Source organism: Petaurus breviceps, unplaced genomic scaffold, assembly GCF_028583685.1.
Source record: "Petaurus breviceps papuanus isolate PSGF00001 unplaced genomic scaffold, PetGlider_PUasm1.0 90897, whole genome shotgun sequence".
NCBI lineage: Eukaryota > Metazoa > Chordata > Mammalia > Diprotodontia > Petauridae > Petaurus > Petaurus breviceps.
In genome coordinates, this window is record NW_027187374.1 from 13967681 (window position 1) to 13979428 (window position 11748).

Sequence of the window (11748 nt, forward strand, 5' to 3'; positions counted from 1 at the left end):
AAGAATGCTGTCCTGGTAGCAAGTCCAAGTTCAATTCCCTTCTGGGTAGGGTAGAGTGTTGATGGGCTATTTAAGTGCTATATGTGTGGCTATATATGGTAATGAGCTCCTATGAGTCCTTTTTTTTTACTATGAAATAAAGGATTATATTTATATATGTATATTCAACTAGAGAGAAGGAAAATGAAAGTGATTAAAACAGAGAGAGAAAAGGAGGGACAGCTAGGCGGTATAGTTGATAAAGGGCTAGGCCTGGAGTCAGTAAAACCTATATTTAAATCTGGCCCCCAACATTTATTAGCTGTATGACCACAAACAAATTACTTAATCACTGTTTCCTCAACTAAAAAATAAAGATAATAAAAAACACTTATCTCTCAGGGTTGTTATGAGAATAAAATGAGATAATATTTGGAAAGTGAGTGCTTAGCACAAAGTATGCTACTTTCATTGTTGTTGTTATTGTTGTTGCTATTGTTTTTTAATGTGCATCTGGTACTTTGAGTGCTTATATAGTATTTAGTCATTCAATTGCTACATTTGGAAAGATCTAGACATGAGTTGTGGTATGAGTGTACTGGGATATTTTCCTTGAGAAGCTCTAGAGGGAGTAAACTAAAAAGAGATCATCTTTAGGGGTCCACCCACAATATAAACCTAATCCACGAGTGAGAGCCTTTGGGGTCACAAATTATATTTTTTAATGTCTTAAGGTAGGAGCTGTAATGGGAATGTAAATTTTTAAGATCTTCCCTGCCCCTAAGCTAAAGTGCACCTGGAGCCTGGGGTGGGAGGCTTGTTTTTCAGTAGATACTTCTTGATTGGCCAGTGGGTCAATAAGGTTGTTACATTCTCTGAGCCAGGAGAAGGGTATATAAACCCTGATTTGAGGGTTTATTTGTTTTGGGGCTCACTTTGAGAAGTGTTCTGTGATTTGATCTGGATTCTGGGAAGCCGTTGTTGAGAAGACCCTGGCTTTAAAAAACCCAGATGTTGATTGGGTATGGATGTAATGGTTGGACAGTTTGAAATCTGTCTACTTGATCTGTTTCTGTCTTGATAATTCTGTCTGTATACTCTGAAGTTCGGGGTGCTGACCTCTTTCCCCTGAACTAGGTAAATGATATATGTTTGACTGATTAAAGTAAGCTTGTTAACCCATTTTGAGTTGCTTTCCTTTATCAAAGCAGATCCAAGAACCTGTGTTGGCAGCAAACCCTGGGGACGCTTGGGGTGCTTGCTGCTACAGGAGCCAAGCCAAGATAGTGGAATATAGGCAGAAACCCAGCTAAACTCTCCCAACACTCCCTTCCAAACACCTTTAAAATAACTCCTCATATCAAATTTTGGAGTGGAAGAACCAAAAATTTCTTTAAAAAAGTCAGAATGAGACATTTCTCCAGGTTAAGTCAGTTTACGAGAATGAGAGGAGAGATAATTTAAGAATTATCAGATTACCTGAAAGCCATGATTAAAAAAAAATAAATTTAGACATCATATTTCGAGAAATGATGAATGCTATCTTAGGTATCTTATATCAAGAGAGTATAATATAAATGGAAAGAATTCATCAATTGGATGCCAGAGTAGAAACACGACTTCCCAGCGGCTCTGGCTTCCACCTTCCCCAATCAGTGTAAAAAGGGGACTCTGAACAAACTTTGGAGATGCAGAATCCACAAAATGACGCAGAGAAGCTAACCTCCTACTGAGGACAGCCCAGTAGGCCAACAGGAATCGGCCAGCACAGCACTCTGGGAATGGAGCCCAGGCCCGGGTGAGCCCAAGGTTTTAGCCCCAGGTGGGGCCTGACCAGCCACCAGGTGGAGGGACTGCAGATCAGCAGTAGCTGTGGCTGTTTCCAGAATTATCACCACATAGATGCAAAGGACAAAGTGAGAGGCCAGTGCAGTCTGGACTTTGGGACCCAATAAGAGGGAGTACATCAGATTTTCCCCCAGTGGCAAGAAGCCCCTGAGACACTGGCACAGCCAGCCAGGACCATGTGGCAGCTTCAGCTCCTGGCTTATAGATCATAGGGGCACCAAGCAACCAGTCTGAGGGGTAATTGCTCTTGCTTTAACCTTCTTGGATCTGGATTGCAGTCTAGGGTGGAGGTTCTGGGGTGTGTGACTAGCTTGCCAGAGTGTGTGGAGGCCTCAGAGAGAGAGCACCCATCTAAAAACTCTGGCAGCTGAGAAAACCCCAGTGTTTGTAACGAAAGCTCCCCTGTCTGGTGGCAGAGTCCTAATGTGTCAAAAAGCCCAGGGGTCAAGTGACTGAGGGGCAACATGACCAGGCAAAAGAAACAAAGCAGACAGAAGATTCCAACATTAGACTCCTATTTTGGGGACAAAAAGGAGCAAAGCATGGAACAGGAGGAAGACAGTGAAGTCAGAACTCCTGCACCAAAAGCTTCAAAGGAAAATATGAGCTGGTTACAGGCCATAGAGGACCTTAAGAAGCAGTTAAGAGAAGTGGAGGAAAAATTGGCCAGAGAAATGAGAACGATGCAAGAAAATTAAAAAATGATAGTCACCAGCCTGACTGAGGAAAATAACACCTTAAAAAACAGATTAACTCAAATGGCAAAGGAGACTCAAAAAGGCAATGAAGAGAAGAATGCCTTAAAAAACCAAATTTGCCAGATGGAAAAAGAATCTCAAAAGCTCACTGAGGAGAATCATTGCTTCAGAATTAGATTGGAGCAAATGAAAGCTAATGACTTTATGAGAAATCAAGATGCTGTTAAACAGATCCAGACAAATGAAAGAATAGAAGGCAATATGAAATATCTCATGGGAAAAACCACTGACCTGGAAAATAGATTCAGGAGAGATAATTTAAAAACTATTGGTCTACCTGAAAGCCATGAGCAAAGTAAGAACCTAGAAATCATCATCCAGGAAGTTCTCAAAGAAAACTGTCCTGATATTTTAGAACCAGAGGGCAAAATAGAGGTTGAAAAAAAGAAAACTCCTAGCAATATTATAGCCAAGTTCAGAAATCCCAGATCAAGGAGAGAATATTACAAGCAGCCAGGAAGAAACAATTTGAATATTGTGGAAACACAATCAGGATAACCCAGGATCTGGCAGCTTCTACACTGAGGGATTGAAGGGCTTGGAATATGATATTCCAGAGGTCAAAGGAGCTGGGATTAAAACCAAGAATCACCTACCCAGCAAAACTGAGTATCATGTTTCAGGGGAAAATATGGTAATTCAGTGGAATAGAGGACTTTCAAGCATGCTTGATGAAAAAACCAGAGTTGAATAGAAAATTTGACATTCAGATACAAGAAGCAAGAGAAGCAGGAGAAGGTACACAGGGAAAAGAAATCATAAGGAACTTATCAAAGTTGAACTATTAACATTCCTACATGGGAAACAATCATTGTAACTGATGAAACATTTCTCAGTATGAAAATAGTTGAAGGGAATATATATATATATATATATATATATATATATATATATATGTCTATATATGAGGGTATATGGCATATGAATACATATGTGAATGTGTGTATATATGTTTACAGGGATACATAGATAGAGGGCACAGGACCAATTTAACAGGAAGGGATGATACTTAAAAGGTGAAATTAAGAGGTGAGAGAGGAATATAATGAGAGGAGATGGGGTGAGACAGAATGGGGTAAACTATCTCATATGGAAGAGGCAAGGGAAAATGGTTAAAATGGAGGGGAAGAATAGGAAGTCAAAAGGGAATAAGTAAACCCTATTCCCATTGAATTTGGCTTGGGGAGAGAATGAAATACACACTAAATAGGGTATCTCACCCTCCAGGAGAGTAGGGGGAGAAAGGGGATGAGGGGGGGGGATGATGGAAGGGAGGGTAGGCTGAGGTGGAGGTAGTTGGAAGCACCCACTTTTGAAAAGGGAAGGGATCAAAGTAGAGAATAGAACAAGTGGGAGGTGGGATAGGAGGGAGGGAAATATAGTCAGTCTTTCACAATATATCTACTATGTTATTGTTTTGCATTAGCCACACATGTACAACCTATACTGAACTGCTTATCTTCCCAATAAGGGGGAGTGACAAGGGAGGAAGGGAATGAATCTGGAATTCAAAGTTTTAAAATCAAATGTTTAAATATATACTATTATTAATACTATTTTACATGTAATTGGGAAATAAGATATACAGGCACTGGGGCATAGAGATCCACCATGCCCTATTGGAAAAGTCGAAAGGGGTATGGGAGAAAATATGGGAGAGAGCAGATTGGAGGGGGGGATATCCTGTGGGACTGCTGCTATTTTGGGGCAGTGGGTAGGGGGAAAAACGAGGAGAAAATTTGTAACTCAAAATCTGGCAGAAATGAATGATGTAAATCAGAAAAAAAAAGATAAATAAGAAAAAAAAAGAATTCATCAATCACTTCCTATAAGAGAAATGAAATGAAAAGAAAATGAAAACTTGGAGGAATATGATAACCAAATTCCAAAGCTCCCAAGTGAAGGAGAAAATATTGAAAGCAGCCGAAAGAAATAATTCAGACATCTTAGAACCACAGTCAGGAGGAAAAGAGGTCTTGAAATAGGATATTCCAGAAGGCAAGGAGGTAGGATTACAACCAAGAAATAACCTGCCCAGCAAAACTGAATATAATCCTTCAGGAGGAAGAATGAACATTCATTTAATAAAATAGAGGACTTTCCAGAATTCTTGATGAAAAGACCAGAGCTGAAGAGACACACAAAAGTTAAAATAAAGGGCTGGAGCAGAATCTATTATGCTTCAGCTGAAGTAAAAAAAGGAGGGGATACCTATTATGATCTTAGACAAAACAAAAGCAAAAAGAGATCTAATTAAAAGAGAACTACATTTTGCTAAACAATGAAGTGATATCCAAAAATTTTAGAGCAAATATCTCTGATAAAAGTCTCATTTCTTCAAAGAATGGAGACAAATTTATAAAAGCAAAAGCCATTACCCAATTGATAAATGGCTAAATGATACGAACAGGTAGTTTTCAGAAGAAGAATCAAATAGTTTCTATAGTCACATGAAAAAATGTTCTAAATCACTACTGAAATGCAAACTAAAACAATTCTGAGGTACTACTTCATACCTATCAGAAATGACAAAAGCTGGAGGGGATGAGGGAAAATAGGTACACTAATAAATAGTTGGTTTGAGTGATGAATTGGTCCAACCATTCTGAAGAACAATTCAAAGGGCTATAAAGAACAATTTAAAGAATTATAAAACCATGCATAGTATTTGACCCAGCAATACCACTACTAGGTCTGTATGCCAAAGAGAAAAAGAAGGATCTCAGTATACAAAAATATGTTACATCTTTTTGTGTTTGCAAAGATTTGGAGACTGAGGGGATGCTAATCAATTGCAGAATGGCTGGGAAAAGTTGTGGCATATGACTTTGCTTTATATATATTCTGCTATAAGAAATAATAAAGCAGGTGTTTTCAGAAAAAAAAAACATGGCAAGACCTATATGAATTGCTGCAAAGTGAAGTGAGAACTGGGAGGTCATTATATGCTGTAACAGTAATGTTATAATGATCAACTATGAAAGACTTGACTACTCCGATCAATACAATGGTTCAACATAATTCCAAAGAGCTTATGATGAAAATATGTTTTCCACCTCTGGAGAGAGAATTGATGAACTCTCAATGCAAATTGAAGCATAATTTAATGGCTTTCTTATTTTTTTGCATGTTTTGCATGATTTCACATGAATAATTGATATCACTTTGCTTGCCTTCTGCAGGGGCAAGTTAAGCCCCTCTGTGAGGTGTAAGATTATACAAACCAAGGCCCCAACTCAATATGACCTTTCTATTACCCTGAGTTGTTTGGGAACAGGATTCCTGAGAATTTGAGGGCTGCTCCTCTCCTGGGACCCTTGAGAAGAGATATGATAACTGCCCAACTACTGAACCTAGCCATTCCAAGGAAACATTGCTCTTAGAGGGGGGCGGGGTGCCTTGGAGGAACTGGCCTCCATCCCAGGCCTCACACCAGATATGAGGCTTGCTAAAAACACCTGGCAGTATGCCTTCTTTGTTCTCAGCCCTACTTAAACTGTAAGATTCAGACCCCAAATTGGAATCTCACCCATGGAGAAGATGTCTTGTTTGGGACCCTTTCGTGTGGGACCCTGACTGCTGTACAGGGATTCCCCAGCTTGTGTGGTCAGGTATTGGTGCTTTCCCAAAACGGTGATGCTTGTAAATATATATATATATATATATATGTATATATATATATATATATATGCATTATTAATCATAGTTGCTCTTATTCTGCTACCTTTAAGCCTCTTACTCTGTTGTCTCCGGTTTCTTTCTCACTTGCCTATATATACATATATTCTGAATAAATATTCTAAAGAAATTGCCTTGGGTCTTTCTTGGAGTGCTGAGCATTCCATTTATGCAAATCCTGAACCTCCTTAATTGGACACCTTCTTGGTGGGTGGAGGAGGCATCAAGGGTAGGGAGAGAATTTGGAATTCAAAATTAAAAAAGAAAAGAATAGTAAAAATAAATAAATAATGAATTTAAAAAGAAAAATAAATATCATATGGGAATATATTGATTTATCCAAATCTCCTTTAAATTCAGAAAAGATAACTTTCTTACTATTTTGATGAATAATTAGATTACTATGTGCTATATAACATTAAAATAACTAAACAGAGAAAAGTCCCTTACCATTTGCTGAAGGTCATAAGCAAGAACTTTGAAATCAGTTGATAGTTTGTCTTGTAAACTCGGAGTATATGTTGCTCCAGATACTATTTTAAACATTCCTCTGGCTTCGTGATGTGTGTGAACTATAGCATCTTAAGAAATAAAACAGAAATTTGAAACACATTAAAAGAAAAATAAAATATATGTATTTGAAGGAAGTCTATAAATGTGATTTTCTTTCAATGTGTTTGAATTTCTGCTCCTTTTTGATATTAGCTGTCTTCTTTTGTATGAAAATATTTTTATATTGTTAGTTTTTCTTGCTTTTGTCTGGTCCCTTTTCTTATCCTCAGCTCCATTTTCTCTCTCTCTCTCTCTCTCTGTCTCCTTCCCTCCATCTCCCTTTCTCTCTCTCCCTCCTTCCCTTCTTCCCTTTTCTCCATTTATTTATTTCTTTGTTATCTGAAGGGATTAATCAGTTTACCCAATTAATAAAGCTGATGATACCAAGAAATATCATGTAACATGACTCATTAAAATTTTCCAAGTCACTTGTAGGTACTTATAGAACAACTAACATCTAGGAACTTAGCTGGCTCCCCATGTTCCCCATAAAGCTTTGAATATTTGTTATTCTGAAGCCCAGCTTTAAAGATGTTACTTTCATTGTAATAATTATATAACTAGTATATGACTTTCCCCATCAGATAAAGTTTGCTGCCATTAAAAAAAATATCAGGGAAAGGTCCAGAAAGTTTCATTGGAAAAACACAAAAAGTTTACAAGGTGCATGTGTGTCAATACAAATATAAATATTTCTGTTCTGACCAATACACTTAGTTTAATAGTTTTACTTGTTATATTTGATTTTAGGGCAAAAGAAATTTTTCTTTAAAATATTATATCAGGGGGCGGCTAGGTGGCACAGTGAGTAAGAGCGCCAGCCCCGGAGTCGGGAGGACCCGGAATCAGTTCCAACCTCAGATACTTAACACCCACACAAAAAACCTGGCCGTGTAACCTGGGGCAAGTTACTTTACCCCAACTGCTTTAAAAAATATATTATATCAGGAACTTTTGCTTAAGAAAAATAATATTATTTATTTGCATCAAACATCAAGTGCTATTTAAATTAAATGCCTTTCTATGACTATTACCATATCTTCTCCATATTATTTTGCTTGGGGGGAGGTATGAAAAAGGAAACTAATTACAATAAGTTGTTCAAACTATTCTAGTGAATATAGCAGAATGAATTACTTTTGGGGAGTTAATTACAAATTAGCTATTAAATTTTTCAATTTTTAACTGAAAAAAAGACATATCTATAAGGATAGCAAGTCACTTATTAATCCCTTTTAGATTATTAAAATTGTAAATTGTTACTTTAAAAGCTAATCATAATCACAAATGATGTATCAAAATCATCAATAAAATGTCTCATGCTTTCTTATCATAATAAAAATAATAACATTTTTAAATGTACCTTTTAGTCTTCATTATATCATTTTTATCTTTATTAAGTCAGAGGCTTGCTTGATAAGTTTCTATTTTGCTTTCATATTTTTAAAGGATTAATAGTTTTGGATGGGGTGACAACTAGATGGCACATTGGATGGAGTGACAGGTCTGGAATCAGGAAGATTACTCTTCTTGAGTTTAAATATGGTCTCAGACTACTAAAGACTACTACTCAGACTTACTAGCTGCATGAACCTGGACAAGTCACTTAATCCTGTTTGCCTCAGTTTCCCTGCCCATAAAATGAGCTAGAGAAGGAAATGGAAAACCACTCCAGGATCTTTGCCAAGAAAACCCCAAATAGGATAAAAAAATTTGAGCATGACTGAAAATGATTTCACAACAACAAAAATATTTTTTTTTTCTGGTTTGGTAACTGGTTTTGAATCAGAAGAACTTGATTTTTTGGGTATCATTTTCTTCATCTGTCAAAATAGAGGACTAGACTAGATGGATTATTTATGTCCTTTAAGCTTTCTCCAAAATATACTACAAGAGTATCAGTGATGCCTTAGAATTCTTATATATGGAGTTCCATGCATATTTACATCTTCTATTTTGCTCTTATGAAATATATCATATGACTATAATTACAACATTTAAATCAACCAAGAGCAGAGAATAAAATCCATAAAATTTCTCTCTTTATTAAAGTTCAAAAATATTATTCTGAATGCCTAAAGGAAAATAACTATTTCAGCAGCTGAATTTTTATTTTTTCTAATTTACATAGATTCACTGGGGATTCTTATTCCTCTTATCCCTCCATGCTTTTGCAGAGAATTCTGATTCTATAAGCATAGTTCAATAGTTCTTGTTTTTACAAGTTATTTTTAACTCTTGGGTCATCTATGTATCCCTGGGTTCAATTAGTTTACATTTATTCTATTATTCTATTTGCTCAGAGATATTTTTAGTTTGCTTTCAAAATGTGTTTTTAATTGCTATAATTAGTCATGTGATAATAAACTTAGAACTTGATAAACCTCAGGGATAATTTATTCTGATATTTTACCAATGAGAAAAATGAAATCCAAAGAATTTACATAATTGGCCCAATGTCAATAATCGTTCATATGTACAATGCTCTCTAAAGGTCATAGCTAGGATTCAAATCCAGTTTCTCTCAATGCAGTAGAGAGCTCTGTTCATCACAATGTACTACATTTTATCTATCCTATTCATTACCATACTTCAGAAATACATGATAGTAAAACTTGCATTTTAAATTATTCATCACAGGTAGTAAATAAATTTTTACACTTGAGTGAGGAAAAAATCAAAGATTATAAATCTTAAGCTATGCCAAAAATCATTTTGTGAATGTTGAAAATTAATACTATTCAGTTTTACCCATCTAAAACATTCTTCTGGCCCTTACTCTCCAGATTAAAGTTCAAGTTTTATGAGGCCTCATTTTTTTCTAGTAACCTTCGAGGAACAATATACTCCACGAACAACCTGTAGAACAATACAGTTCATAAATACAGTGTAGAAAATTAAAAAGTAAGTCACTGTGCAATTGAGTTCAAAATGTAGAAAATTCTAAGGAAATTTATCAGTAACTGGCTTTACATCACCTACCTTTTCCAGATTCCTTGATTGCTATCCAGGAAATTGCAATTAATCCACTGCAAACTACCACCAAAAAGGCAAAGAGAGATGCAAACAAGATTTCATAGTCATTAAATATACAACGCTTTGAAGGTGAGGGTTTTTTCGATCTCATTTTAATTTTGTGAAATTAGGATCAATTACTCAGAAAAGAAATGCAAATGGATGTGGACGATCACCTTAAGCAGATAGGAAACTATTTCAAACGGAGAGATATTTATAGGAGTTTGGCAAAGTAATAAAAACATTAATTAGACAGGGGTTCCTATTTGTCTTTCTTATATCTCCATAATTAGGGAGCTTTAGGAATGCAGTTAATCTTTAAGGAAATATCCATGAATAACTAGAACTCTAGAGCTGTAAATGTTAATTATTGTCCTTATCTAAGGACATGCTATTTGTAGAAGAGAACAGTTTGTCATTTTTAAAACTACTGAAGAAATATGAGATTCATTTTAAGTAAGGGAAGAATAAGTACAATATTCTGTAATGATTAATGATGTTGCATAATAGATCAACCTTTTGCCCCCTGACTCAGACCATTATTTGTGCATTTGCTTAATTCTCTATGGGTATCAGAACTACGTAGCATATATAGTATGCATGTTTAGATGTAATCACTCAGTACATACATACACATTTGATATTTATAAACTTAATATACTGTACATATACTAATTAATTAATCCTCAGATATGTCCCTTTAAGTATATATGGGTATAAAATCTCCCAAATCTGAGATACGGATTCAAGTTCAAAGCAATTAATATGACTAACAATTATATTATTTTACAATTTGATGACTTAAATGTAATCAATTTATATGTGTCCTTGTATATGAAACAAGATATAACAAAATACTGATTGTTATTTTAAGAAGAATAATGGATAGGGACTAAATTATTTTATTATATAAATATACATATATATTTCTAAGTAAAATACTACATTGTTGACTTGTTTATTAAATATGTATGTTGATATATCTATCTGAACTGGATGACTGTAACAAAAAATTAACATGAAGGAAAATATAGGTATATACAGAATGATGGAAAAATTGTTTTTAATTTTGTACTTCTAGACCATCATTTCTGACAAGGGTGGTGAAGCATAATTCATCATTAGTCTTCTGGAGTCATAATTAATACAATTGGTCATTTAATCAGAGATCTTAAGTCTTTTGGTTTTTAAAACAATTCTTTTACTACATAAATTGTTCTCCTGTTCTTCTCATTTCACTCTGTATCAGCTTATACAAGTCTTCCTAGATTCTCCAATACATCTTCTTATATCTTAAGTTAAAAAAAAAACCCATTACATTCATATACCATAATTTGGTTAGCTATTCAAAAATTGATGGGCACTCACTCTATTTCCAGTTCTTTACTATAGCAAAAAGTATTGATATAAATATTTTTGTACCTATAGATCCTTTACTTCTTTCTTTGATGTCTTTGAGCACATATGTCTAGTCATTGAGCTGCTTCTTTTTACTGCTATGGCTTTATGTGCTCTAAAGTTTGCATTGCCCTACCCTCACTCCTTGTGTAAATGACCTCTGGGGGCTGGCTCTACCCCTCACTGATATTCTGACAAACCAGAGCTCAATTACCAGAACTCAAGCCAGCTTACACCTCCCTGATGGGTTCCACTCAAAATTATCTGCGTTTATGTTTCTTGTGCAGTCCTAGACAAGATAGAGGAATTTATTGTTATTTCCCTTTTAGGTTCTTGATCACTGCTCTTTATGGTGTTTTTATGTATATTTGCCAGAATGTTTGTGTTTCTTTACAACATTTCATATCACCAGCTGAACTTTGCATTTAAAGAGGCAAGGGGAGCAGTAGATTTTTAATCTTAAGTATGACCATATCATATATTCTTAAGGAACTATCTTTTCAGTTTCCAGAATTTCAGA

General features: G+C 35.4%; 1 protein-coding gene across 1 annotated transcript in view; it reads right to left on the reverse strand.

Moving 5' to 3' along the window:
• Window positions 1–9942, reverse strand: part of TMPRSS15 (transmembrane serine protease 15) — a 155189-nt gene extending 145247 nt beyond the window's left edge. Inside the window, exons 1-2 of the mRNA XM_069074789.1 lie at window positions 9798–9942; window positions 6714–6844 (exon numbers count right to left, since the gene is read on the reverse strand). Coding sequence (XP_068930890.1) covers window positions 6714–6844; window positions 9798–9942 — 276 coding nt within the window. The remainder of the gene's footprint in view (window positions 1–6713; window positions 6845–9797) is intronic.
• Between the last annotated feature and the right edge of the window lie 1806 nt (window positions 9943–11748).